Genomic DNA, 27,870 nt, shown 5'->3' on the forward strand with positions numbered 1-27,870 from the left:
AGTGTATCTTAAGCATACAGAGCAATACAAAGCAGGCAGCCCAGGACGGACAGGGTGAGGGCGCAGTGAGGAGTCACTGCCGCAGTAATGATTGTTGGCGGATGAGGCAGCCTTGTCTAATTGCTTAGGAGGGACTCGGCATCTGCCGGGTGCACCCAGGGCAGCCCTGGCCCTCCCTCACCCTGCGCCCCCCGGGCTGGCCTAGGCTGTGTGTCTGAGCGGAGCTCCGTGGACAAATCAGGTGAGTCTCCTTCCTCCCATCCCAGCACCCTGGAGTCTGGCAAGTCCTAACAGGTCTCTGGTGGCCGTGAGGATGACCGTGCCGACCGTGGTGACAGGGGTGGCCGGGGGCGGGGAGCAGAGAGCCTTGGAAATCACGGTGATGGGGACACAAGGTGCCCTGTTGATGGCGGTGGCTTCATAGGTGACCCTGGCGCAGCGAGTGAGGAGGAGCGGGCATGACTGTCACCGTGCTTCAAGTGAGGCACGGCAGGAGAGTGAGGGCACCCACTGTCTCTGTGGCCACCGCAGCTCCAGGCTGGGCTCTCCTTACTTCGGACGGCCAGCTTCTGCCAGAGCATGTGGCCAGCCCTGGAGTCCCGGGGCCGGAGCCCCCTGCAGCCTCCCCGCAGCCACTTGCAGCAAACCAGTGGGGCAGAGGAGGAGGGGAGGAGGAACCGGACACAGAGAGGGCCCCTGCCCCCGGGGGGACGGGACGGCAGCAAAGTGCAGGGGGCAGGGCTGACACGGTGGTCCTGGCTGGGGAGGCCACGGCCTTGGGCGTTGGGCTGGGTTGGACAGAGACCCTTTCCTGGGATGAGGTAGGCACCACTTAGCTTTCGGGCTCTGGGGTCATCGCGAGGCCACTGAAAGCAAATGTCCCTTTCAGGAGGGGAGGACCAGCCTACCTGGCTTCTCTGGGTTATGGCATTAAAAGGGGTGGTCCACGGGGCTGCTGGCTTGAAATAGGGCTGCAGGTTGGGGGATCACAGGGAGCCCTTGAATGGCTGCACCCAGCAGTGAGGCCGGGCTGCTGCTGAGCCGGCCTGGGCTGGAGGCGGCGGCGGTCCAGCGGGGCCAGCCGTCCCAGGGGCTGCACCGCCACCTGCTGAGCGGCCGGGGCAGTCCTGCGCCCTGCGCGGCGGGGTTCCCGCGCGGGGCCAGGAGCTGCCGGCAGCGGGTGCGCAGGAGGGACGCGGCGGCGGCGCGCAGGTGAGCGCAGGCTCGCTGCTCCCCAGCGCGCCCGCCTTCCCGCCAGGGAGTTGAGAGCCCGGGTAAACACCAGGCGCAGTGTGCGCGGTGTATCCACGGGGAGACAAAGCCGGGGCGGGGCGGGGGCGCCGCCTGCAGAGTCGGGGCGCGGGCGCGGGGTACTGGCCGGCCTCCCCTGGCTTGGGTTGTCCACCGCGCGGGAGTCCCAGCCCAGCCCGCGGACAGGTGGAGCGGGGGCGGGGCGGCGGCCGGGCGGGTCCCGCCCCGGGGGTGGGGCCGGGCGGGGCGGGGCCGCACTATGCAAATGTTGCCCACGGGCGGCCAATTGCCGGCGCTCCCCGCGCAGCTCCGAGCGCCCGTCCCGCCGGCGGCCGCCGCGAGACCAGAGCGAGCAAGCGAGCGAGCGAGCGGACGGCCGCGGTCGGCATCCCCGAGCGCCGCGCAGGGCCAGGGCGCGCCGGGGAGAGGGAGGCAGCGCGGCGCGGCAGCCGGCCAGGCCAGCCCTCGGCGAGCGCAGCGCCCCAACCGAGCGCGCCGCGCCCGCGTCCCGCGCCCCGCGCCGGGGAATGCGCCCGCAGCGCGCCGGCCAGGGGGTGTCCGCAGCCCACCCGGGGGGAGGCGGCCCCGAGCGCCCCTGAGCCTTCCCATGGCCCGGGCTGGGGCCCGGGGCTTCGGCTGCTGACGCGCTCACAGCCGCGGAACCTTTCAGCCGGGCCGCGGCGCCCACCTCGGCTCAGGCGCAGCGGCGAGAGGGCGCGGGCAGGGCCATGGCCCCGGGGGGCCGCTAGCGCGGCCGGCCCGACCGGGAGCCCAGGCTCCGCCGCCGCGGAGGAGGTGAGTGCGGCGGGGACGGGGAGGGAGAGGGCAGGCGGCCGGGCCACCCCGCGATCCTTCTGGCACCCGCGGCACTGCAACTCTGCGGAAGTGTCCGGGTCGCCGGGGTCTTCCCGCAGACGCGGGGGCGGCGGGACTGGAGTGGGCTGTACTTGTGCGGGCCGCCTGGGCCCTGAGCAGCGGGGCGACGTGGAGATGTGTGGGTGATGCGGCCTGAGGGGTCACCGGTGTGCAAAGCAACTTTTTCCCGTAAGACTCTGGCGGGTGGGAGCTCACACGCACCCCCACCTCCTCCTCCCAGAAGCCCCTTCCCCTGGCTCAGCTGTCTCCCACTAGCGCCTCAGGCAGCGCTCTTCCCAGGTAGGTGCGCCCGCCTTGCATCAGTGACCCGATATCCTGTCGCCTGCTCGAAGGGAAGCTCCGTTCTGGCAGCCCCCACGTGCAGGGTCCCCCAGATCAGCCTGGCAGCAGGGCCTTCGGCCCCGAGGCTCTTCCCCGCAGCTCTGTGCCAGCTCCCGGCCCGGCTGCCGGCCTGGGGTTGCTTTTAACAAGAGAGAACCTTGCTTGGATTGGGGGCCCTGCACTATGTGCGGTGTAGGTGGACTGGGAGAGCCTCTCGTCAGGCCCCCATCTGGGCAGGCCAGGGCCCCAGTGGTGAAGTGGGCAGGGGACACCAAGAGCTTGGTGGGCTCACCTAGGGCAGGTGGGACCAGAGAGTGTCAAAATGGCCCAGAAGTGAGACCGGGCTGGCAGGCGGTCAGCCGGAGCCGGGGCTGGGGGACTGGCTGCTTAAATAACTTCTCATTCTTGAGATAACTGCGTCTGGAACACAAGCCAGGGGGCACTGGGGGAGGGGGTGAGCCGAAGGCGCTCTGTGCCAGCCCTGGAGCTGGGCCAGGTCGGTGCTGGCCTCCCGAAGTCACCCCGAGGGTCTCCAGAAGCCCCTGTCCTAGTTGAGGAGATAGGGGAACTGCACCTGGGGGTGGGGAGGCTCGCCCGGCCCAGGGGGGTAGATGGAACCGGGGCCTTCTCCCGGGCACACGCGGCAGTGTGCCGGACCCACGCGGGAGGCGTCCTGGAGGTGAGGGCACCGGGCCCACCTGCCCCTGCTGCTGCCCCAGGTTTGGAGGAGCCAGGCCCGGAAGTGCAGGGGCGGGGGGAGCAGGCCAGCGGTGGGCCCAGCCCCCAGCCCCCGCTGCCCTGCTGGGCACACCTGGAGGGGGAGGATGAGGCCAGGCCCAGGTGACCTTGACAGGGAAACCCCGACCCCGAAAGGGGGTTTCATCCCGGCGCTGCCGGGGCAGCTCTGCTTCCTGGTCCGCAGGGTGTTGGGGGAGGGGGAGCCGAGGAGCCGGGGAGGCACTCCGTCTGGCCCCGGGGGGGTTCGGAGGGGCTGGGTAGGGGGCGGGATGCTGTTAATATTTCCACCCCTGCTCCCCCCGCAGTTCCCACTCCGGCCTGCCTTCTATCCGGGCAGCTCACGGCTCCCAGAGGCCAGCCTCCCGCCCCGGGGCAGGCTGTGCGCCCCCACTCCAAGCCTGGGAGGCCTGGATCGGGCTGGGCAGGCCGGCCACCTCGCCCTCTGCCCTGTCCCCAGGTGCCCTGGGACGCCCTTGCCTGGCCGCCCCTTCCCCGCACCCCCGGCCAGCCCCTGCTCCTCGGTTCTTTGTTCGAACGTCTCTCCCCCGTCCCTCCCTCTCTCCTCCCTCCTCCGCCTGCCCGCCTCCCTCCCTCGCTCCCTCCCGCCAGCCTTCTTCCTGCTCCGCTCTCCTCCCGGTGGGCTCCCAGGTGGCGGTGGCGGCTCCTCCTCTGTCCACCCACCTGGGCTGGCCTGAACGGGGGCCTCTCTGGGGCTGGGGCTAAGTGGCACGCGTCCAGGGGCGGGCGGAGGGGCGGCGACTGCAGCAGTGCCCTCCTCTTCCTTCGCTCTCTCCCCCAACCCCCAGGCCGCCAGAGAGGGGGCTTGGACTTGGCTCAGAGGCGCACAGGCTCGAACACCTTCCATTCACCCCTTTAAAGGGCCAGAGCGTTTTGGGAGATCCCTCTAGGGCCCCGACGGGGCAAGGCCCTGCACCCTGGGGGGCTCCAACACTGTCCTTGGGGACCCTGACCTTGTCATCATGAAAACGGATGCAGGTGAAATGAGGTCACGGGCGGGGGTGAGTCAGTCTGAGACCCCTGACACAGAGGGTCAGACCTCTGCAAGGCACCCACACTGCATTTTGCCTCCCCTAAGCCAGCAGTTTCCCAGCTGCCTGGAGCCCCACCCCACTAGCAGGTCAAGTTCTTGAGCAAATACATGCGTGTGAGGGCATGTGTGGGCATGCGAGTGTGGACGTGTATACTCCACAACTGCCAGGGGGCCCCGGGTGCATCCACAGCCCGTTCTCCTGCCTGCCCCCCCATCCAAGCCTGCCATTCAGGCAGCACCAGATCTGTGCCCCAGTAGGTGGGGGAGGGGCTGGCTCTGCTGCTCGCCTCCCCCAGTGGACGGCCCGGCCCGGGAGGGAGCGTCCTGGGTGCGGGTGGGGGGACCTAGGAGGAACACGGACAGGAGTGTCGGGCTCTCAGGAGAAAGGGTGCATGGAGGCCGCAGTGCGGAAGGGCCAGGAGGCCTGAAGGTGCTTCCTGGCCGAGGACCCAGGAGCGGGTGCCCTGGCCAGAGGCGAGGGCTTGCGGAGGTGGGTCTGGGGAGGGCAGCGGGCTCCGACGTTTTCGGCCCAACATCAGATGTGCCTGTGCAGGTGGTTAACAGGCCACAGTACCTCTCAGCCCTTCACCAGGGTCCTGGAAATGGGCCTGGGGTCCTGCCTCCCCTGGGAGAAGGAGTAGACGGGGCAGACCTGGGGGATGGGCTCACAGTGTCATCCTCGGGGCCCCACCCCCAGTGCATCTGTGGGGGGCGTTGGGAGTTGGCGAGGGTTTTGCCGGGAGGAGCAATATGTTCTGACAACTGGTGCGGGCTCCGTTTACCCAACAGCCAGTCTGCCCAGGGAGACAATATTTGAGAAACATTGTATCACAACTTGGACCTGCTGGGGGTGTGGGCTCAGGTCTGCCCCAGGCCGGCGGGCCATCCTGGCGCCCCTTCTTCGCCCTCTAGAGGCAGAGCTGGAACTTTGCCTGGCAGGAAGTCCTTCTGAACGTCTGGCCTAGATCCCTCCTGCTGTGGTTTCTGTACAAGCAGACCCTGCTCTTTGCCTCTCTTTCTGGCTGCAGTCTCTCTTCCACTCTGGTCTGCATGCATCCCGCTCATCCTCTACTCTCCCCGTGCCCCCAGCCCTGTAATCAGGCCTCGCCTTCCCGGGCCTCGGGGGAGAGGTCTGTCTGCAGCAGGCAGGCCTGGGCCCATCTCCTGCCGGGACCCGCAGGGACTGTAAGGCAGTGGTGGGAGCGCCACGTGGGAGTGGGACCCAGGGTGCTGTGGGGGGTTAGTCTCCCGTGGCCCTGGCAGCTGTGGGGCCACAGGTGCACTGGGGCACTTAGTCTCCAGGCCTCTCTGGCAGCACAGTGCCCAGGCAAATGCAGGGACAAGGAAGTGTATGAGGTTTTCACACTGGGGCACTCACAGCCCCGGGCTGAGGCTGTGAGCGTGCATCATGCTGTTTGTTCAGATAGGGAAGCTGAGGTGTCCCAGGCAGGATCCCAGGCACAGGGAAATGTCGCAGGGCAGGATGCCCCCTCTGCCTCGCACATCCCGGTCTCGCTCCCCTCAGGTGTCCAGTCAGCCCGGCCTGCCTCCTGGGCCCCAGGCCCCTCCCACAATGCCTGTCGCTGGCCTCCTCCTCTGGGCTTCCCTGCTGACTGGGGCCTGGCCAGCCACCCCCAACCAGGACCACCTCCCGGCCACACCCAGGGTCCGGCTCTCATTCAAAGGTAAGAGGCTGCCTTGCTGTCTCACGCATCACCATCTGTCCACAGCACATGGCCCCGTTGCACAGGAGAGGGGAGGTCAGGGCAGAAAGGGCCCAACTGTGTAGCCCCATGGGCTTCTCTGGTGTGTGGTGGGGGGCAGGGGAGGTGCTGGCCTGCTGGGAAGGACTGGGGGCCGGACGTCAGACGCTGGAGGAGGGTGATGCGTCTGGGCCCCCTCGAGTCAGAATGTGGGTCCTGGGCTGGGTGGCCTGGGTCTACAGAGCACCCCGCCGGGTGATACCTGGGGAGATGATGTGTCACTCCTTCCAGGCCCGTGTTTGTGGAAGCCACTGCTGTGCACCTGATGTGACCCCAGGCAGTACCTGGGGCAGAGGGTTGGCCAGTCAGCCAGACAGGAGGCCTCAGGACTGCAGGGGCAGGACTGGCTCTGAGGGTGGTGGGTGCTTGAGGTGCCTTCCCAGGGGAGGCTACCGGGAGAGTGTGTACTGCTGTGACAGTCCCGAGTTTCTGAGGTCTCCGGTGACACTGTGCCCTGGGAGGCCCTGGAAGGTGTCAGTGATGGGTTGGGTCTGCAGAGAGGCTCGTCCCCCAGGGCCATCGCCTTTACACCTAAAGCACAGGGCAGGTGGACACATGGGCCCACATGCCCAGGTGTACAGGGGGCATGTGGTCAGGAGAGGCAGGTGGTGCCAGGGCCTGGGGGGCATAGGGCTCTGCCGAGCTGCCAGCCTGGGCCCCCCTTGGGCCTCAGGTCACCCCTTCCAGCTGCCTGCCTTGGGTGCGGCTGACTCCGCTCTGGCTGGCCAGATTTCCGGGCACGCATGTTGGGGTGAGAGGCTGGGCCGACCTTTCCTTCCTCAGGCCTGGCCAAGGCCCAGCCCCCACCTCAAATGTTCCCCCGGCCCCCTGGCCTCATCCCACCCCTGCAGCTCGAGGGGGTGGGGGCAGATTCCGGCCGGCCTGCCAAGAGCTCCGTCAGGCGTGAGGGGTGGGCATGAGGGTCAGTTCATGTTGTGAAGGCACCGCTGTCCTGGCCTGGGAAGGTGAGACTCACTCTGCCCGTGCCCCCACCCCTCCCCGGTGGAATGGCTGAGAGCAGGTGAATGACTGTGGCAGGGGCCTGGTCCCTGTCCCATGCCACCCCCAGCCCGCAGAGGAAGGGAGGGGCAGCTTGGTCTCCACACCCCTGGGAACTGGAGCCCAGGCCACCTCATCACCCGGGAGGCCCGCGAGAGGAAGAGGACAACGCACAGGGATAAGGTGCTCCTTTAAGCCCTCTCGGACCTCCAGGGAACAGGGGCAAAGGCTTTTGTTCCTGTTTTGCAGAGAGAGAAACTGAGGCTTGGGCGAGGGCAGGGCCAAGGGCAGGCAGGAGGCACAGGGCAGGCTGGAAGTAGAGCCCGGTGTCCTGGCCTTGCCACCGTCGTCCACCCCGCTGAAGTCGATCGCCTCTCAGTTAGCTCTGAGGCCGACACCCGCAGTGACTAAAAGCCCCGCTTGCTGGCAGCCAGCCTGCAGTGCTGACGCTGTGCCGGCCTGGGGTGGGGCGGGGGCCTCTGTGCTTTGCGTGCACAGGTTTGCCTACCCTGGGTGACCTTCCCTGCTCCCCACTCGACCTCATGTCCTAGTTTTTTGCTTAGATGTCACTTAGTTTAGCAGCTACTTGACTGGGCCCTGTGCTGAGAGGCGTCCCCGTGGAGAACAAGCTGGGTGCCCCCCATCCAGCCGGCCAAGAGGCAGTGGCATCCGGCTGCTCCTGCGCCTGGGACTGTGCACCCCGTGCCAGATGGCCTCAGCCAGTTCATGCACAGCAAGTGCCCGCAGTGAGGAGGGGGTCCTTGCCATGTGCTTGGGGGTGAGCATGGGAACCAACAGCCACAGGAACTGGGATCCCACAGCCGGGCCAGGCACACACGAGGGGCAGGGAGAGCTGCGCTCAGAAGCACTGGCGGTCACTCTGGCTCCGTGCCTCGGTCTCTCTGTGCCTCAGATGGGTAAAGCAGCCTGAGGGACTGCGCCAAGACCCGCCCCTCCCCTGCCCTGGGTCCTGCTCTGCCACTGGGAGGTGCTAGTTCCGGCCCGGTTGGACCTGACTCTCCAAGCTGGGGGTGCTGGCATGAGAGGCCACATTGCTCAGGGCAGATAAAGGGACAAAGGCAGGAACTGGGCCTGGCCCGGCCTGGGCTTTCTGCCTGCCCATCCACCCGGGCACCCAGCTGGCCTGAGGCCGAGAGGGCCTACAGGAGAGGAACCCAGGGCTTGGTTGGAGTGGGAGCCCCTTGGCCCATCTCCCGAGCTTCCATCAGTGGCACAGCCAAGCTCAGACAGAAGCGAGGGGTCAAGCGGGGAAGATTTCGGGAGCAGGTGGATTGTTTGAGAGCCCGTGGGTGCTCGGGGCTGGGGCACTCACACAGCGGGACGACCTCTCCTCCGCCTGTCCTCACCTGGGCCTAGGGTCGCTGGCCTGGTCTGGGAGGTTGAGCTGCCCCTCCTAACGCCCTGAGCTGCCTGAGCCCTGGGGTGAGCCCACCCCCATGCAACAGGGACTGTGAGGGCCTGGCCAGGCCCTTTGTTCAGCCTGGAACTTTCTCCCACAAAGCCACTGCGCCGCAGGCTGCGCCTCCTGGGCTGGCCCTGGTGCTCAGGGGTGTTGGTGGGAAGCGGGTCTTGTGACGTCAGGAGGGCTGGGCTCCTGGGGAAATGGAGGCAGGGGCAAGGGGTGGAGCAGAAGGTCACCGTGCCAGGGATGATCAGGAAAGATGAAAATCATAGAAGTGCTGGTAGATTCCCATGGTGATGGTCAAGCAATGGCCCCCCTCCAGGGCCTGAGGGCATCTGCCTGGGTTTCCTGCAAGAAATGAGACTCAGAGGCCTGGTGGGTCACTCGGGAGCAGGGCTGTGACGGAGCCCGGCTCTGCCCAGTGTCTGCACCCAGCCCGGATGGAGAGCAGAGGGCGGGGCTGGGGCACAGGTGGGGCCTTGCCTTTGAGCTAGGGCCAGACTGGCGGGCTTCACGGGCACCGGCAGGCTTCCCGAGCCCTCTGCCCCCTGAAGCCACTGCCCACAGGCCGCTTACTTGCACCACCACCCCCTTCTATGGCCCTGCAGACCCGAGGCCCTGGGGAAGGACAGCAGGGTCCTGGAGAGGAGAGGGCTCCTGTGTCCGCAGCGGCCCTGGGGCTCAGGCCTTCTGGCCAGGGTCGCTGCCGGCCTGGTCTGTGGAGACGGGCGCGCTGCTTGGGGGTCGCTGGCCACCCACCTACCTTGGCCCAGCCTGTGAGTCTCGGGTCGATGGCTGACATGGTGCCACTGCAGCTGCCACTTGCATGTGGCTTCAGAGGACCAGAGTGGCCAGATCTTGCCAGGAAATGACTTGATTGGAGGTTAGGAGAGAGTACAGCTCGTTTTCTTCATCGGATGGGCCACGACTAGGCGGGCTGTGGGGGTGGTGAATAAGGGCGAGGTCGAGGTGCCCTCAGCAAGCCTTGAGGGAGCGTGCCCCGCCGTGGTCAGGGGTGGGGAGCTGCTAAGGGGGGCAGAAGCTGCAGGTTACTGAGGTGGGGGGAGGCCCAGAGCTTGGCCTCCGAGGGAGCTGCGTAGGGTCAGATGGCTTTGATGTGCGCCCATGGAAGTGGCCACCTGGGGGTTTGGAGGTCCTGGCGGTCCCTCAGCTGGCCAGGCGCAGGCCCTCAGAGAGAGTGGGGCTTGCGCCTGCTGCGAACCCACCTGAGACCCAGCCTGAGTTGGCCAGGCCAGGGGCTGGGCCCTCAGCTGCACTGCTGCCTGGCCGTGCTGTGCCTGGGGTGGGACCTCCTAGGGCTGGGCCTCTCTGGTTCCCCGGCATGATGCCTGCCCCTCCCTCCCTGGCTGCAGCTCCCCTTGGCACCCAGTGAGGAGCTGGTGCATGCTCGAGGAGTAAATCATGTTGTTGGCAGCCCCCACTGCTTCGTAATTGTAAGGAATTTAAAGGGAAACCGCCAAGATGAGAATCTCACCCCACTGGTGGCAACCTCTGAGTGGGCCCCTGGCCGTCTGCGCACCTGTCGCACCCCTGTGGCTGCGGTGGGGGTCTGCAGGGTGTCTTCAGAGCTGGGGGCCCCTGGTCCCTGGTCCTGGGATATCTTCAACTTCCCCAGGGCAGGCAGCGGGGCACCTAAATTTGGTAAAATGCACAATGGTGGCTGAGAGCGTGGCCCTGGAGGCGGTCACACTCTGTCTTACCCTTGCGGGCTGCAGCCCTTACCTGGCATCCTGTGCAAGGGACGATGGCAGTGGCATCAAGGAAGCCACACCCTGAGGGCTCCGGCCCCTTGCTGGCATCCTGGCTGTGGGTCCATCTTGAGTTGTGAAGCCCATTGTGTCCCCCGTGTCTCGTGTGTAAAACGGGCGTAAGAATGGCACTGACCTCACTGCACTCTCAGGTGGATTTGCTTTGGGCAAAGGTCATGGCTCCAGTGCAGGAAGTCGTGGGAACGAGGGGCACACCAAGGGGGCAGATGGGCGAGGGCTGGTCCCGGCCGCGCCTGTGGAGTCCCGTGTCACCACACCCCTCCCTCTAGATCCCTAAGTTTGGTGAGGGAGATGGTGTCAGGAGGGACCCTGCGCCTCTGGGTGGGGTGGGGGCGGGGGAGGAAGATTCCTGCTGTGGGCATCCCAGCAAACTTCTTGAAGGAGGCTGCATCTCAAACAGGGAAGGGAGATGGTGGGAGTGGGAAGCGCCAGGGCCGAGGCAGGTGTGTGGCACAGCATGGGGAGGGTGTGGTCCTGGCCCGAGGCTGCTCCTGTTGCTCCGAGGTGGTCTGCCCACTCCCTTGTGAAGAGTTACACTGGCTTCTCGTGGCAGAGGCGCCAAATGCACCTTGTGGGGAAAACCTATTGATGGAGATGAAGCGTCTGGGCCGGGGATGCCCTGTAGGGGGCTGCCCCCAGCAGTTGAGCCCCTGGTCTGGTGGTGCCCCCATCAGCTGCACTGATGCCTCCTCCAGCCCTGCTCTGGCTCCTGCAGCTGCGCTGGGGTGCCAGACTGGGCTTGCTCACTCGGGCTTCCATTTGCCTGGGCCGAGAGCATTTGGCCTGGCCTGGCCTGGCCTGGTGCTGCCCTGGGATGGACTCTGAGCCCTGCCTCAAGAGGGCCCCTGGAGAAGCAGAGAAGATTCCTGCCACATTTTTCTTAGCAAGAGGGCTTTGCCGGAGGCCTGAATGCCAGAAGATTCCTTGTGAATCCAGAGCCCAGCTCCCGTGGGCACCTGAGCTTGGCAGCCTAAAGCTCCCCTACCCGCAAGCTGACCCAGGGAGAGGGCGAGGCCTCCTGGGCTCCAGACCCTGACCACTGGTCCTGACCCGGCAGGGAGTGAGGCCTGGGTGGTGGCTGCTGGCCTCAGGTCCAGGAGGCCAGCCTGCAGGGGAGGGAGGCCTTGGCTAGGCTGACCTGCGGCCTTCTCCCTGGGGCTGCTGCCACTTCCTGGCTATCTGCTCATCTCTGCAGGCAGGGACAGCCACCGGAACCAGGAAGCCTCTGGGGTGGCTCCAGACCCCCTTCCCCCACCTCTTCCTCCCCCCAACTGCCGCCACCCCCTCTCTCACTGCCCTGGCTTCCTAGGAAGGTGCTCCTTTCTCTGAGGTCGCACAGGCTGGGGCCTCGCTACTTAGGCTCCCCTCTGGTGCCCTGGTGCCCTCCGAGGGCAGAGTCCCCTGCCATGTACCTGCTGGCTCTTGTGGGCCGGACACTACAGCTGGTAGAGCAGCAGCCAGAAGGTGGGGGCCTCAGGCTCACTGAGTGGGCAGCGCTCCAGGGGCCTCTGCCCGGGCCGCCTGCTCGGCCACTGCTCAGCACCCTCCTGTCCCAGCACCAGGCCTGGGCGGTAGGCGCCGCCTTCCTGGGCCGGTGCCCGGCCAAGTGCTGCCTGGGCCCCCGACTCAGCCTCACTGCACCCTACAGGGCTGGCCTGGAGTGCACATCTGTCTGCGCCATGCCTCAGGTTCCCCACCTGAATGCTGGAGAGGTGGTCAAGACTGGCACATCCTGGGGCCCGCGGGGAGGGTAATTGAAGGAGCTTCAGGGACCCCAGGAGCCTGAGGAGGGCAGCAGAGGTGGGGGCTGGGCCCCGGGCAGGGGAGGGTCTTGACCCCCACCAGCCTGTTGGCCCCCTCCCGGCCTGTCCCATCTGGTTGATTTATCAGAGCAAATGAGCCGTGGAGTGTGTTGTCTTTCGCAGTCCCAGGGAGGCGGAGGTGGCCAGGAAGGAGTGAGGGGTTTCCGGGCCAAGCCTGGAATGTGGGAGGAGGGGTGTGAGCCGAGGAGCCGCAGGCCTGTGGCCCCTGTCCCGCCTGTCCCCGTCACACTTCTGGGGTGCACTCCCGTCCCTGGGGCTGCCCTGTACCCTGTCAAGACCATACTGCGTCCTCTCCAAGCTGGGCTAGGGTTCTGAACCTCACCGGGCCAGTGAGCGCCCAAGAGTTTTCCGAGGCAGTGTGCACACGTCAGGGGTCCATGCAGGACCCCGTGGTCCCGAGCCCCCAGCCCAGACCTAGAACTGCAGGGCGTCATGAGGCCCTGGGGGCGAGCAGGGTCAGTGGTGGCATCTAGGCTAGAGAGACCCCACCTGCTGTGATGCGACTGTTGGGCGCCCTGGGTGTCTGGGGAGGGGTGCAGGACCTTTGGCCTCCAGCTGGTGTGTGCCAGGAGGGACCTGGCTGCCCCACCTCCTGCTTGTGCTGGGTCAGGAGGAGCTGTGCCCCCAGCATGTCGTCTCAGGGCGGAGCAGCTGGGCGCTGGGGCGGAACGGGCGTGGGAACCAGCCCCAGCCCCCTGGCCCCGTCCCCCACTCCAGAGGGGATCCCAGGGGCCATGGCCCAGCTGGGCGGCCCCAGCCTGGCTCCAGCCTGGTGTTTACTGAACTGCGGGATGTTTACAGTAGCCCTTTGGATGGGGCTTCTGGTTCCGGAGGATTTGCCATCTTGGGGGGCCCACTGGGAGCTCCTGTGGCCTTGCTGCCTCCCCAGGCCCCTGGGATGGGCAGGTCGGGGGTGCAGGGGCCACAGCCACCCCCAGCCCTGCCAAGAGGGCGCGAGTGCACTGGGTGCCCGGGCCTCCACCCTCCCCACCGCCTGGGGCCCCTCTCCCCTGCCAGAGCCACACCCCCAGGAAGTGGCAGCTCTAGGTGGTAAAATACGGTAACTAGGTCCCCAGTCCAGACTTTTAAATTAAATTCAATCAGAGTGGTTATTGAATATAAACATGCAGAGTCATTTACATGTTAATTATGTTGAATGGACTGGAGGCCTTAATTAGTCGCTAATTGGGTGAGAGAGGCTGTAATTGGTTTGGCTGGCACTGACCTGCCTCACCTGCCTGCGGGGAGGGGGGATGGTGGGGATGGCTCCTGGGGGGCCTCTGGGGCTCCGATCTGAGCACCTGGCCCAGGGATGAGAGGGGAGGGGACAGATACTGAGGGGCTCGAGGCCAGAGGAATCTGGAGCCCACTGCCCACCTCCCCCCTGGAGGCAGCTTGTGCCCAGGCCAGTTCCTGGGTCTGGCTTCTCGGGGTCCCGTCCAGAACATGGGGGGTTGGGGCAGGAAAAGGCAGCCGGGACAGCCAGCCTTGCATCAGCCATGACAGCCTCCCCAGCGCGGCCCCACGTGGGGGTGGACTGAGCCGTGGCTGACAGATCTGTCACCCCGCTCTGCCCCTGCAGGTGCTGGGCGCCAGGTTGGCCTGGCTGGGCCTGGGCCGGCCTGGGGGTGTGCATGAGGGGCTGTGCTGGGCAGGGGAGAGCGAGGAGGGCCCAGGCTTCAGGGCTGCCCGGGGGCCGGGCCGGGAGCTGAGGCCTTTTGGCTGGCCGCTCATTAAAAGAGGATTAGGCCGGGGGCCAGGGGCCGGGCCAGCCCAGCCCTCCCCTGGGGGCCCCTTGCAGCTTGGGGTTCCCTAGCAGGCACCATCTGGGCCCCCCCACCGGTGCTGCTGTGCTGCCATCCCCATTGCACACCCTGCTCCCCCAAGAAGGGCAGGGGGAGACCCTGTCAAAGACCCTGACTGCCCCCTGCCCACATCCCCCTCATTTCTCCTCAGCTCTGGGATTAGGGCTGCTCGAGCCCACATGAGGTCGGAGGTCAGGGCTGGGCCGCAGGGGCCTGTCTGTTTCCCCTAGTACCCAGGCACAGCTGGCGGAATTGGGGGGATGCTGTCAGTCAGGGCCTGCCGCTTTGGCAGGCTGTAACTAAGGGGGCGAGTGCTCACCTCTGCTCCAAGAGCCCCTGCGTTACAACAGACCTGGTGTCCTAGAGATGGGCAGCAGGGGTCAAGGGCTGCCCACTGGGGTCTGTGGCTACAACCCTTCAGTGCTGCCCCTTCCACCACCTCCTCTAAAGGAAGGCATTGTCAGCTGTTTCCCAGAGGGCAGAGACAGAGACCCCCAGGGCGAAGCCCCCTGTGCCTGCGCCAGGCCGTTCTGGGCCGGGACTCTGAATGCAGACGGCCCTGGGGCCGTGCGAGAGGCCAGGAGCGGCTGCGGAAATGAAGTGTCCGATGCCAGAAAAGGCTCTTCCTTCCCATGACGGGAACAGCCTTCCCGGACGGCGCCCCACCCAAGCTGTGCCCAGCCTGGGTGAGGGTGGGGGTGGGGAGCCATTCCCAGGAGGCGTCATCCCAGCACCCTGCCTTCCCTCGCCAAGGGCAGACCCTGTCCACACCTGAGTCCCTATGTCCCCAGAACCCTTGCTCGGCCCCAGCCCCTCCCTCAGCTTCCCCTGAGGTCAGAGCAGGACCCCATCCCAGGGTCACCCTGAATGTCAGCACTGGGAGGGCCTGAGAGATGGTCTGGATAGGAAGTGAGGCTCAGAAAGCCAGAGCACCCCCACTGGGGTCTCCAAGGCCACGCCAGAGCCGGATTCCTGACCCGTGGTCCCACTCCTCCACTCCCCGTGGCTTCACGGGGGCTTCCCTCCTCCCACAGTTTCCACAGTGACCAACACATCACACCCTTTGACGACAGAGCCATTGACGCCATATCCCGAGGCCTCCAGGAGGGGACAAGGGTCCTGAGTCATGCGCCCCTTTGAAGGAGGGCGCATCACCTTCCGGCCCTAGCCCTCCCCATGGGCAGCCCACCAAGATGGGCCTCGCCTGGGCCGCCCCTCCTTCAGCCCCAGAGGCCACGGACTGGATGGGAACCCCAGCTCCTCCTCTCTGCCTTGATGCCCTCCTCTGAAACTTGCATGTTGTGAGCACAGAGCTTGCACATAGCAGATGTGATGACTGAAGCAGAGGCTCCCTACCAGGGCTCCCCTGGGTAGGCCGCCCCTACCCAGGGCTCAGCGCACAGGAGGTTGAAAAGTAGGGTGTTGGACCAAGGCCAGCGTCCTCCTCCTGCAGGCTTCGGTTTCTTGTCCTGCTGAATGGCTCCCCCCGGGCCTTCTCACGGGGGGGGGGGGATGAAGCCAGGGGTCCTGGGGCTCTGAGCTCAGGAGGGGAACCTGGCTTGAGGCTCAGGCGGTACGGGTCAAGGCATAGCAGAGAGAGGCCAGGGCTGTGATTATGGCTGCGTCCCCAGGCCAGATGTCTGGAGCTCACCCCACCCCAGGCGCCTGTGTCTGAAGGTGCCCACTGGAGCCTCTGCCTCCCTCCATTGCCCCCAGATACCCCCTAGCCCATCAGGATGGGTAAGGGCACAGGCAGGGCCATGCCCCCAGCCAGGGTATAAATAGCCGCTGGCGGGCTGTCCCAACCAGGGGGGGCTCCGCTGGCAGCCCCACTTCCTTTCTGGCCACTTCCTGACCCTGGGGCAGAGGGGGTGTTTACTTTCCTGTTGTCACTATGGCTGGATGGCCAAGTGGGGGACTCCGAGTGGCCTAACAACAGGTGCAGGACAGGTGCCTGGACTGCCCTGCCCAGGACTTCAGAGGCGCCGCCGGGCCGGCGGGCGAGGTCGCAGCCAGGCAGGGATTGGCCCTTTGATCCCTTGGCGTCCCTGCGTCCCAGCGGTCGATCAAGGTCATCACCTGTATTTATTCTCTTGTCACCACAAGGCATTTGCTTGCCCCCAGCCCCTCAGACGTGGTTGTCCTGTGGCTCCCAGCACATCCTGGGGCCCCCACCCAAGGCCGCTCTCAGGCACAGCCCCTCCACCTCCTTTCCAGGGTCCCCAGCACACAGAAGGGCCGGGCAGCAGGCTAGTCATACCACCACCTGCGTGGAGGGTGGCCTTGACCGATGGGTGGGTCCCCACTCCAGGCCGAGTCAGGGCCTCAGATTCCAACTGTTCTCCTCTCCAGGTCCCTGCTGATTGCCCCCCCCTGTGCACCAGGTTTCTGCCTATGAACCAGTCCCCCACCTGTGCACCGGGTCCCCACCTGTGGGGTGGAGGGATGGGGTGTGTATGAATCCCTTGGTGAGGCCTTGTGTGATAGAGGACATGTCCGCACGCCCAGGCCGTGCATACACATGCATGAGCTTCCGAGGGCTGCCACAGCAGGCCTCCTGTGCTGGCCAACAGTCCTCACGATGATCTTCCCTTTTATCCTGAGGATTAACTGGCTGGGGTGGAGGAGCAGCGACTTGCTAAGGGGATCCCCGGCTCCCCCCTCTAAGAGGAAGGTGCCCGAGTATCCTGTAGACCTGTGTTGGCCATTGGCCTGTCTCTGGCTAGGTCCCTCCTATCTCATCTCCAAGGGCCTGGGGCGGGGAGGCCACAGCTGTCAGACTCGCACAGAATTGAGATTGCAGGCTCAGATGGAGCTACCCCAGCCCAGGACACGCGGCCTTAGGGGGACGGCCTCTCTCCCAAGAGAGACTGTTCCTGGCTGCTTCCAGTTGCTTTCAAGCGGCCTGAGATTCCCACCCTTAGCGGCCCTGTGGGGTCTGGGGGAAGTCTGAGGTCAGCTGGGTGCTGCGGCTCCCAAAGGGCTTTCTGGTGTCCTGGCTAACCTGCTTCAGACAAGTCCTGCCCTCTGTCTGGTGGGCCACTGGGGTGAGGACAGGGCATCCTGGCTCCATGCCAGCATTGGCAAGCTGGCCTGGCTGCACCTGCCCCCCAGTCCTGCTCATTAACCCTTTTAGGCCCCTGTGGGAGGCCATCCCCACCCTGAGCGTGGAAGCGTTAACCCCCACCTGAGCGAAGCTTCATTGGTGCCATCGCGGGCCCTGGCCTGCCCCCAGGGCCCTTTCACTGAGCCCAGAGATTGGCTGGGCTGCCAATGAATCAGGCCTTCGGCTCTGGGTGTGGCCCCTCCCCTGTCTTGCCACCTGTCCCACCTGCTGCTCCCAGCATGTCAGGGACTAGACAGGTAGCTGAGGGCTTAAGGTGACCCGCTGATGGGAGACCCCCTCTGTCAAAGGGGGGCAGGTTGGATGGTCTCCAAGGGTCCTAACAGCTGCCCTGCCCTCTGCCCAGAGCTTAAGGCCACAGGCACTGCCCACTTCTTCAACTTCCTGCTCAACACCACCGACTACCGGATCCTGCTCAAGGACGAGGACCACGACCGCATGTACGTGGGCAGCAAGGACTACGTGCTGTCCCTGGACCTGCATGACATCAACCGGGAGCCCCTCATTGTAAGGGCCGTGGGGTGTGGGTGGGGGCGGGGCCGGGCCCTTGCAGGCCGCACCCCCTGACCCCCTGTCTGGCAGATCCACTGGGCGGCCTCCCCCCAGCGCATCGAGGAGTGCGTGCTCTCTGGCAAGGACGGCAACGTGAGTACAGGGGGCGGGATGGGGGCACAGGGGCGGGCAGGGGACCCCGGAGGCCCTGGCCTGACCGGGCACCCAGGAGCCTCCCTGGCTTTCCCTCGGGCCCAGGGTGAGTGCGGGAACTTCGTCAGGCTCATCCAGCCCTGGAACAGAACACATCTCTACGTGTGCGGGACGGGCGCCTACAACCCCATGTGCACCTACGTGAACCGCGGCCGCCGAGCCCAGGTGAGCCCTGGTGGCCGGCCGGTGCTGCCCCGTTGATAGCTACCATCCAGGCCTCTGGTGGGAGGATGGGTGCGACCCCGCCCTGCCACGTCCCAGCCCTGTGACCCTGGGAGAGGTCTGCCTCCCACCTGTCCGAGCCGGTTTCCTTACCTGCAAACAGGGCTAATAGCTGCCTTTCTCACAGGTCGGTGTGAGGAGGCGGCAGTGAGCTAAGCTCTCAGAGCTCTCAGCACCCTGCCTGGCACGTAGCAGGCACCTGCTCCTCCATACAGGGCAGTGGTCTGTTGGTTGGGCCCACGGACCATGCCCTGCAGCCAAGCCCAGGGCCTGGTGGGGGCCTCAGCGTTGGGAGGCTGGATGCCTGGGCCAGTTTCTGCCCCTCCCCAGCTCTGCCCTGCCCTGCCCGCTTCTGCCCCCTCCATTTCCATGCGGCATGTGTGAGCTGTGACCTTGTGGGGCCTGTGTGAGAGTGGACCTAGGGGCACGTGTGTGCAGGCGTGTGCCAAGCTGTGCAGGTGTGAGCATGTCTAGGTGCCTGTGCGAGTGCGCCGGGCGTGTGTGGTCTGAGATGCTGGCAGCCCGCGCCCACTCCCCCAGCCCCGGCCACCCCTGCCCCTAATCCCTGTTCCTCGTCTTCTCAGGCCGCACCTTGGACCCCGATGCAGGCGGTCAGAGGCAGAGGCAGCAGAGCCACGGACGGCACCTTCCGCCCAACACCCGCGGCCCCACGCCAGGTGGGCAGCGCTGCCTCTGAGCTGGGCCTTCCAGCCAGGACCCTTCCCTCATCTCTGCCCCCCACCCCGGCTCCCCCACGGTGCCCTCAGGCTCTGACAGCATTGCCAGCCGGGTTCATGTCACCCCAGTGTGACCCCTGCCAACAGTGGAGGACGACAGGTGTCCTGGGGACAGCCGTGTTGCAGCCCTCAGAACACGTGTGTAGGTGACGTGCCTGAGCACACGCCAACATAGACTTGGGCACACGTCTTGCACCCTAAGATCCACGCCTTCACACCTGGAGCAAGGCTGATGCATCACTCCCAGACGCCCCTGCTGGTGCCTCCCAGGGGTCGCCGGTTGGCACGGGTCCTGCACCCTCCTGTGCCTGTGGCTCCCTTCCCCTGGGGTGGGAGGGCTGGGCAGGAGATGGGCAGGGGCTGGGCTGCCGTGAGTGCTGGAGCAAGTGGCGTGTCTGCGACAGGGAGTGCTGCAAGCAGAGCCACTTGGACCGTGTGCCCAGGCTGTGAGCGAGGGTTCTGTGTGCTGGCAGGGATATGTGCGAGCCGCGTGTGCAGCCCCGTGTGCAGTGTCGCTGGAAGTGGGCCCGTGTGCGTCTCCCCATTGCTGTCCTTCCGCTTGCTGCCGCTTCCGCCTGCCCTTCCCCCCAGGAGTTCCTCCAGGCTGCCGCCTGCCACCAGCCTTCCTGGCATCCTCAGGGCTGGGCTGGGAGGGGTGGGGGCCTTGTGAATTCCATGTGGCCTGGGCTGAACCCCTCGCCTCCTGGCCCTTAGGGGAGATGTGTAGAGTTGGGGGCTCAGCTGAGGGGCAGGGAGAGGCTGCGGCCTTTAGTCTGTCCTGAGGCCCAAGTAGGGCCCCCTGGGCTGGGGGGACCTGATGGCAAAGGGCAGGACCCCAGGCCATTGGCTGGCCTCCCCTACTCTGGCTGGGTTGGCAACCCCATCTTGGCCCAGAACAGGCAGCCACAGCTCAGAGTCGTGCCTTTGTGGCCCAGGGAGGCCCTGGCCAGTCTTCCTGAGCCAGCTGGCATGGAGGGGCTCCAGGCCCCGTATGCCCACCCCCGCTCCCTCATGGGCGCCCAAGAAGAGGCTTCCGAGGCCCGATTCCCAGGTCCTATCTGAGCCTCCTTGGGACCCGCAGTGTGGCGCTGCCTTGGGAGGCCTGGCTGGACAGCATCAAATCCCAGGGAGATTTGGGGAGTGAATGGGGGGCCTCGGGGTATCCCTGGGCTTGCTGTCACCCTGGGAGGCTGATGGCCTTGCCCCCTGGCTGTGGGACCAGCCTGGGTGGTGCTGAGCCCCCTCTGTCCCTGCAGGATTATATCTTCTACCTGGAGCCAGAGAGACTCGAGTCAGGGAAGGGCAAGTGCCCGTACGACCCCAAGCTGGACACAGCCTCGGCCCTCATCAGTGAGTGTCCCGCCGCCCTGCGTCCACAGCCTGACCCGGTGGGGGGTGTGGTGCCAACACTCACCATGGCAGAGACCATGCACCGTCCACTCGGGCCCCCTGGCAGGGGAGGGGTGTGTGGGCTGAGGGGCAGAGACTAGGTGGTGTGAGCCCCCACGCAGCCACTCCGGTGGGCTCCCTGGAGGCCTGGTGCTACCCGAAGTGCACAGCATGGGCTCTCCAGGTGCTCAGGCCACCTGGGAGAGCAGACAAGCCTAGTCAGTGTTGGGGGTGGCATTCAGGGTTTGGGCCCATCGCACGTCCTTGAAACGTCCGGGAGGCTGAGGGAGGGGACGCCCTGGCCCTGTGATCGGCTGGTAAGTTAGTTTCTGGGCTGGCAGGGCTGGGTTCCGTTCTCTGAGGAGGTGCCCAGCCTGAGTCCTTGGGGGCAACTGCTACCTTGGCCCTGGGTTGGGTGAGCCCAGCACTGACCCTGGCTCCTGCACTCTGTCCCTCTCCTGGCTGCCCAGCCCAGTCTGCCCCTCAGAGCAGCTGCGGGGCACTGCCATTCCAAGCCTGGGAAAGGCCCCAGGCTGGGGCTGGGCACCCGCCTCCCGCCTCGGCAAGTGAGATGCCCTCACCTGCTGGCCGCGCACACACCACAGGCGTGCCGTGGGGGAGTCGGGCGGGAAGGCATGCTGGAGGCGGCGCGGTGAAGTTTCTGTTCAGTGTTCAGGTGTTTTGTGAGCCAGCTCTTGAGCACAGCTATTGTTGAAAATTAAGTTATATGAACTTAACAATTACATAAATTACGTTAAAGGCAATGGTAAAAATAGTCAAAACTCGTTGCTTCGTTATTTTACTACATCTTATTTTTATCTGCGCTTATTTTATGTGCTTCTGAGTCTGTGCATCTGTGGGGGGATGCTGCCTGGTGGTAACTGGAAGCCAGTGGTGCAGGGGGACTCACGCTCCCGGGTGGGCTCTTGGTCAGGGCCTGTTGCTGCTGAGCCCCCACGACCCCGAGCTGGTGGTCAAGCATTCACTGGCACCCACTGGTGACGTGCTCCGCCTGGCCTTCCGGAGACGGGGCCCTGACGGGCGGTGCCCTGACCCCATGCTGCCCGCAGACGAGGAGCTGTATGCAGGCGTGTACATCGACTTCATGGGCACAGATGCGGCCATCTTCCGCACACTGGGCAAGCAGACGGCCATGCGCACTGACCAGTACAATTCGCGGTGGCTCAATGGTGAGCGAGCGCCTGGCCCAGTGAGGTGACTGGCAGGGCGGGGTGCCCAACCCGCCATGTGCTGACCCCTGCCCCCCGCAGACCCCTCGTTCATCCACGCCGAGCTTGTCCCGGACAGTGCAGAGCGCAACGACGACAAGCTGTACTTCTTCTTCCGTGAGCGGTCAGCCGAGGCACCGCAGAGCCCCGCCGTGTATGCCCGCATTGGCCGCATCTGCCTGGTAGGCGCTGAGCCCTGCAGTCCCAGGGCAGGCCTGGCGCAGGCGAGCCCATCTGACCGCACCACCCCTGCCCCCAGAATGACGACGGCGGCCACTGCTGCCTGGTCAACAAGTGGAGCACCTTCCTGAAGGCGCGGCTCGTGTGCTCGGTGCCCGGCGAGGATGGCATCGAGACGCACTTCGATGAGCTCCGTGAGTGCCGGGCAAGCATGCAGGGGCCTGTGGCTGCGGCCAGAGGGGTGGGCAGGGCCCGGGCTGCCGGCTGATATGCCCTCCCAGCGCCATCTCTTCTATCCCCAGAGGGCGTGTTTGTCCAACAGACCCAGGATGTGAGGAATCCGGTCATCTATGCTGTCTTCACCTCTTCGGGGTGAGGCTGGGGCCGGGGCTGGGTTGGGGCTGCAACTGGCGGCGGACCCAAGCCTGGTGGCACGCCGTGGGTGGGGCGCTGGGCCGGGATCTGCCCACCACAGCGGCTGCCTGCCCCGCCGGCCCGCAGCTCCGTGTTCCGAGGCTCTGCAGTGTGTGTCTACTCCATGGCTGACATCCGCATGGTCTTCAATGGGCCTTTTGCCCACAAGGAGGGCCCCAACTACCAGTGGGTGCCCTACTCAGGGAAGATGCCCTACCCACGGCCTGGCACGGTGAGGACCCTGCTCACCCCACCTCTCCCTCTCCTCCCTTCTCCTGTGAGGCCCGCTCTGGGTCAGACCCTTTGCAGGCCAGGGTAGGGGAGGTGGCCTGTACACAATATGTGCCCACCATTCATACTCACCGCCAGGCCGTGAAGGAGCCCAGCCAGGGTCCTGAAACAATGACGGTGGGTGGGGCGGGGCAGGCTGCTGCCCCTGGGGGCCTTTGGAAGCTGCAAGCTGGGAGGCAGGCTGGAGGTCAGCGTGGGGTGGGCAGGGGCTGGCCTGCAGGGCCACTGCAGGCATCGGAGGCAGAGAGCATCGTCATCTGACCAAGTGCAGTGGGCAGTTACCACTCTGTGTGGGCGGGGCTGGGACAGGGAGCTGGCCACAGCAGAGGTCGAGGAAGGCCTTCCCCAGAGGGCACTTGGAGCTGTGCCAGGACAGGCGGGGGTGGGGGGCAGGCAGCAGGGAAGCGCGCCGGGGGCAGTAGAGGCCCAGGGCAGGCTGGGCAGGGAGAAGGAAGGGGGGTGGTCAGCTCTGCTGAATTCCGCCACAGCACCACGGCACGTGAGGCCAGCGGGACGCTGGGGCCTCGGCTGGAGCGGGGCCTGCGCAGAGCAGGGTGTGGGCCCTGAGGGGCAGAGCAAAGGCCTCACTGTGCTGCAGGCCCCGGCTGGGGGCCGGGCCTGACGCGCATCACCTGCCCACAGTGCCCTGGTGGGACCTTCACGCCGTCCATGAAGTCCACGAAGGATTACCCCGACGACGTGATCAACTTCATGCGCAGCCACCCCCTCATGTACCAGGCTGTGTATCCTCTGCAGCGGCGGCCCCTGGTGGTCCGCACTGGGGCCCCCTACCGCTTCACCACCATTGCCGTGGACCAGGTGGACGCGGCCGATGGGCGCTATGAGGTGCTTTTCCTGGGCACAGGTACCCACTGCTGTTCCCAGCCCCTTCCACGCTGGGCCCGCTGGGTGGGGGCGCTGGCCCGGGGGCTGACCCACCCTGCTAGGGCCCGGGCGGGCTCCTCGGTCATCCTTGGGCACCTTCTCCCTATTGCCAGGGTAGCAGGTCAGGGTGGGGGTCCTCATTCCTACCCCCTTCCCTTTGGACCAGAACAGGAATGCTGGGCTCCTGGGACCCGTGTGTGGGCAGGAGGGGGACAGACGCAGGGTCCCCAGGCAACCTGGGCCCTTGTGTGTGCTCGTTCAAGGGCAGCCACCGCAGTTCCTTCAGCCCCACCCAGTGGGCTGCCGGCGGCCTCCTGTGCCGAACGGTACCAAGATGGAGGTCTGCAGCGCCGGGGCAGGGCCTGGCTGTGGGCCGGTCCCCTCAGACCTCGTCCCCTCCTGGGGGCAGACGCCCCAACCTCGGCACAGAACTCCTGCTCCCCCGCACTCGGGGGCTTGGGCCCTGGCGGGGAAGGGGCTGAGGCTGGTGCCCCTTCCCCAGCATCCTCAGCCCCACTGAGGCCCTGCCCGGCCCGTTCCAGACCACGGGACGGTGCAGAAGGTCATCGTGCTGCCCAAGGACGACCAGGAGATGGAGGAGCTGATGCTGGAGGAGGTGGAGGTCTTCAAGGTGGGTGTGACCCCGGCCCACCCTCCCTGCCGGCTCCTGACCGCAGGCCCCAGGGCAGGGTGGGGGTCCCAGGCCCCAGGCCCCAGGCTGACGGGAATCCCCTCCAGGAGCCAGTGCCCGTTAAGACCATGACCATCTCTTCCAAGAGGGTGAGTCCTGGCGAGGTGGGTGGCGCGGTGTGGGGTCTGCTCCCTTGGGGGTGGGCTGGGGTTTGAGCCCCGGGGACGGGACCCTTGATACGGACCAGGGAAGCTCATGGGAGCTGGCGGTGGGCAGGGAAGTGACAGGCCACTCCCCTGCCCTCAGCAACAACTGTACGTGGCCTCCGCCGTGGGCGTCACGCACCTGAGCCTGCACCGCTGCCAGGCATACGGGGCCGCCTGTGCCGACTGCTGCCTTGCCCGGGACCCCTACTGCGCCTGGGACGGCCAGACCTGCTCCCGCTACACAGCATCCTCCAAGAGGTGCGGGCTCCGACCAGGGCCGTCTGGCGGGCTTGCAGGCGGGTGCGACGTTCCCCAGGGACGCGGGGTGCGGGGTGAGGGGGCAGGCCCGCTTGGGAATGCACCTTGAGCTGCTCTCCTGGTACAGGCGGAGCCGCCGGCAGGACATCCGGCACGGGAACCCCACACGACAGTGCCGCGGCTTCAACTCCAATGGTGAGCGCTCTCGGCCGGCCCCGGGGGGCTGGGTGAGGCTTCTCAGCCACCCCATTGAGGGGCAACCCTGGGGCGCAGCCCGCCTTTGCGGTGGACATCCTGCGAGGCACGGGGCTCATGCCGCGCCCTCCCCTCAGCCAACAAGAACGCCGTGGAGTCCGTGCAGTACGGCGTGGCAGGCAGCGCAGCCTTCCTCGAGTGCCAGCCCCGCTCGCCCCAGGCCGCCGTTAAGTGGCTGTTCCAGCGAGATGCCAGTGACCGGCGCCGAGAGGTGACTTCCTGGGCCCCGCGATCCTCACGCTGGATGCTGAGGCCTTGTACAATAGGGCTCCCACGCAGGTGGAATGTGGTGTGGCAGCCATGCTGGAGTGGCCGTCAGTCTGAGAAAGCCCTTCAGGGCCCCTTCCCTGCGAGGAAGTTGTTTGGGCCACTACTGTGTAACAGAAACGCTGTGGGGTTCCCATAATCTACGAGAGCCATTTATGGGCATGACTCTACATGAAATTCCCACACGTGTACCCACTCCACTGGTGTGCTCCTCGTGTGGAAGGGTCCAGTGGGAGACTGGAATTTGGCGGGGTAACCTCCAATTTACAGAAATCCCTTCCAGGCCACCCTCCTTACATGGAAATGCCAGGAAGGTGCCCAGTGGGTGTTCTCACAAACCTCATTGCACCAAATCACCTTGGGGTCACCCCTTCTGAAATGGAAACGTGTGTGTGTGGGCTCCTGACTGAGGGGTCCCGTGGAAACAGCATGCCAGCTCTCTTGGTGTATGGGAGCTCTGCAGGGGTGTCCTATGTGGGGTGGTCACAGAGGTGGGGTGGCCATGCAGCCCCTGAACGACCGCTCCCGGCCTGTAGATCCGAACAGAGGACCGCTTCCTGCGCACGGAGCAGGGCTTGCTGCTTCGCGCCCTGCAGCCCGGAGACCGTGGCCTCTACTCCTGCACAGCCACCGAGAACAACTTCAAGCACGTCGTCACACGGGTGCAGCTGCATGTGCTGGGTCGGGACGCCGTCCACGCTGCCCTCTTTCCGCCACTGCCTGTGAGCGCCCCGCCGCCCCCAGGCACTGGTGCCCCCACACCCCCATACCAGGAACTGGCCCAGCTGCTGGCCCAGCCAGAAGTGGGCCTCATCCATCAGTACTGCCAGGGCTACTGGCGCCACGTGCCCCCCAGCCCTAGGGAGGCCCCAGGGGCCCCCAGGCCCCCCGAACCCCAGGACCAGAAAAAGCCTCGGAACCGCCGCCACCGCCCGCCGGACACATGAGGCTGTCTGAGCCCTGCCGTGGGCCAGCCTAGCCTTTGTCCCTTTTAATATAAAAGATACATATATGTGTGTATATATATATATATATATATATATATATATATATATATATATATAAAATATCTATATTCTATGCATACCCTGCCCCTGCAAAGACAGTATTTATTGATGGGTTGTATGTAGCCTCAGCAGCAGCATCACCCAGAACTTAGACATGTGCCGGTCAGAGACGGCAGAGAACAGAGCCCACCTACCTAGGTCCAGCCAGCTGGCAGGGCAAGGAGGAGCACACGGTCCCCAGAAGGATCTGGGGGCCCACCGCTTGGCAGCCACTCCGGGACCTACGGGACACAGGCAGGGATGTGGTACAGACTGTACACCTTTGCCAACACGTGCCGACGGCAGAGACATGGATATACGAGGACTGCTTTGGAGATTGGGGAGGGGGCACCCTGACAGGATGCTGGCCCCACCTGGGAGGGGCACTCAGTCACGGCCAGCCCCTTCCCAGGTATTTATTCTCTATTTATTGGGGACAAGAGAAAAGGGGCCCTGCCTGGATGGGACACCTGCAGCCCCTCTCCCCCTCCTGCCTGGCCTCTCTACCTCCTCCTCACCTCTTCTGGGCCGCTGCGACTCCAGGGGCTCGGAGCACAGCAGAGGGGCCAGGTGCAGGCAGGGCCGAGGGGAGAGGGGGCCCTGGGAGAGGCCTGGGGCCCGGCGGGGCTGCCCAGGGCTCCCTTCTGCCCACCATTTCAGATGACGGGTGTAAATAGCTCTGGGGGCAGTCGGGAAGATGGGTGGGGGCTCCTGGCGGCCCTCTGCTGCTCAGGCCACAGCCGCCCTTGGGTCCCATCTTGCTAATAAACACTGGCTCTGGGACTAGACTTTGGCTTTTCTCCTTGGCAGGGGAGGGAGGGTGGGGGTTAAGCCCACACCCAGATTCTGTCCCTCCTGCACCCTCATGTGGCCTGGCCGCCAGTTCCCACACTGCTTCTGTAAGTCCAGCTTCTGCCAGCCCATCTGATGGTCGGACGCCGCTCCCTCACTGTGTGCCAGGCATGAAGGACGCAGAACTGGCGAGACAAAGCCACAGTCCTCACAGTCCAGCTGCCTCCATGCTGACGGCTCCCAGCAGACGGCCAGGGATGAGCAAATGCCCAGGAGAGAGGATGGCAGGGTAGACGAGGGAGTGGGCTGCAGACCAGGGCCAGCTTTAATGAGTCAAGCCCTGGCAGAAAGGCTAAGAGCTGGGGAGCTCCCGGATCACGGATACAGCAGGGCTTGGGGTCACACCTGGGGCACAAGGGGAGCCAGGACAGGACAGGCAGGCAGTGGACAGACCCCACTTTAAACAGACCCAACATGCAGGAATCAGGTTTTTGTTGGCTTAACAAACGTGGGCTCCTGCACCACCCTGAGCCCCTGGACAGCATGTAAAGGGCTGCAGAGACACCCAGGGCCCACTAACAACGTTGGGGGAGGAGGGTGGGTGGAACCTGAAGGCTGAAAGTAGCACAAATAGCCAGTTGCTCCTGGACGGATGCCCCCTCACCCACCAGGGTAGAAGCTGAAGCCACTGGCGGGTGGTAGGAGCCAAGGTCCACCTCCCACAGGGTGAGAGACATTTAGCGACAGTCTCAATGTGCAGTGTCTGGGGCCCTGGCGCCCCCTTGTGGTCTCGGGGTTGCAACAGAGTTGAGTATTAAAAAGCAGCCAGGTTTCGGTCAGGTAGTCCAACCACGAGAAGGATCAGGGCTCCTGAGGGCCTGGAGGACCCAGGGTTTGGGTCTTCTGGTGGGAGGTGGGCCATCCTAGAGCCTCGGAACCAACACTGCAGGCTCCATCGAAGCACTGCCACCTAACGGCACACCCTGTCCCATCTGAGCCTGCACACACAACCCAGGCCCCCAAGCTTAGGCAGGCAAGCCTCCTAGATACCCTGAGGCAGACCCCTAAGCACCCACACAGGGCAGACAGGAGCAAAGCAGATGAGTCCCACTCATATGTGTCCCTGGGAGCACCTGCCCTGCTCTGGGACTGTTTCCCCATCTGACAAGAGGTCCGCAAAACATTCTGGGAAAGAGCCCAGCCAGTTGGCAGGTCAGAAACTTTGTTGCACTCCTGGGCACTAGCACATGCAACTATGTCTATGTACAGGCACCCCTATGCATAAGTATACAGGCATAGCATGCAGGGGAGTGCACACTAACACTGCATGTGTACGTGCATTTGCACGTTCATGCACACGGGCACACATTACTCCACATAGCCCGTGCACATGAAGATA

General features: G+C 65.3%; 1 protein-coding gene across 6 annotated transcripts; it reads left to right on the top strand.

Moving 5' to 3' along the window:
- The first annotated feature begins 1,565 nt into the window (after window positions 1-1,565).
- Window positions 1,566-26,467, top strand: SEMA3F (semaphorin 3F). Of its 6 annotated transcripts, none has more exons than XM_073230605.1 (19): window positions 1,566-2,046; window positions 5,763-5,922; window positions 17,311-17,471; window positions 17,547-17,609; window positions 17,715-17,834; window positions 18,476-18,568; window positions 19,885-19,978; window positions 21,088-21,207; window positions 21,289-21,428; window positions 21,506-21,620; window positions 21,729-21,798; window positions 21,928-22,072; window positions 22,774-22,996; window positions 23,559-23,647; window positions 23,755-23,796; window positions 23,954-24,153; window positions 24,239-24,306; window positions 24,444-24,577; window positions 25,170-26,467. In XM_073230605.1, exons 2-19 carry the CDS (start codon window positions 5,811-5,813, stop codon window positions 25,578-25,580), a joined length of 2,400 nt encoding a protein of 799 aa, XP_073086706.1. In that variant the 5' UTR covers window positions 1,566-2,046; window positions 5,763-5,810; the 3' UTR covers window positions 25,581-26,467. The 6 variants fall into 6 exon arrangements, with proteins under 6 accessions (XP_073086706.1, XP_073086708.1, XP_036850277.1 ...); XM_036994382.2 differs by having other exon boundaries at window positions 1,569-2,046; window positions 23,954-24,111; XM_073230606.1 differs by lacking the exon at window positions 1,566-2,046 and adding an exon at window positions 3,482-4,727.
- The last annotated feature ends 1,403 nt before the right edge of the window (window positions 26,468-27,870 follow it).

The sequence above is a fragment of the Manis javanica genome, chromosome 3 (assembly GCF_040802235.1).
Source record: "Manis javanica isolate MJ-LG chromosome 3, MJ_LKY, whole genome shotgun sequence".
Lineage (NCBI taxonomy): Eukaryota > Metazoa > Chordata > Mammalia > Pholidota > Manidae > Manis > Manis javanica.

Coding starts and splice junctions, on each gene's coding strand:
- SEMA3F (XM_073230605.1), top strand. CDS start 5,811: ATGCCTGTCGCTGGCCTCCTCCTCTGGGCTTCCCTGCTGACTGGGGCC. Junction 22,073..22,773: donor CCTACCCACGGCCTGGCACG/GTGAGGACCCTG, acceptor ACCTGCCCACAG/TGCCCTGGTGGGACCTTCAC. Junction 24,578..25,169: donor CCAGTGACCGGCGCCGAGAG/GTGACTTCCTGG, acceptor CCCGGCCTGTAG/ATCCGAACAGAGGACCGCTT.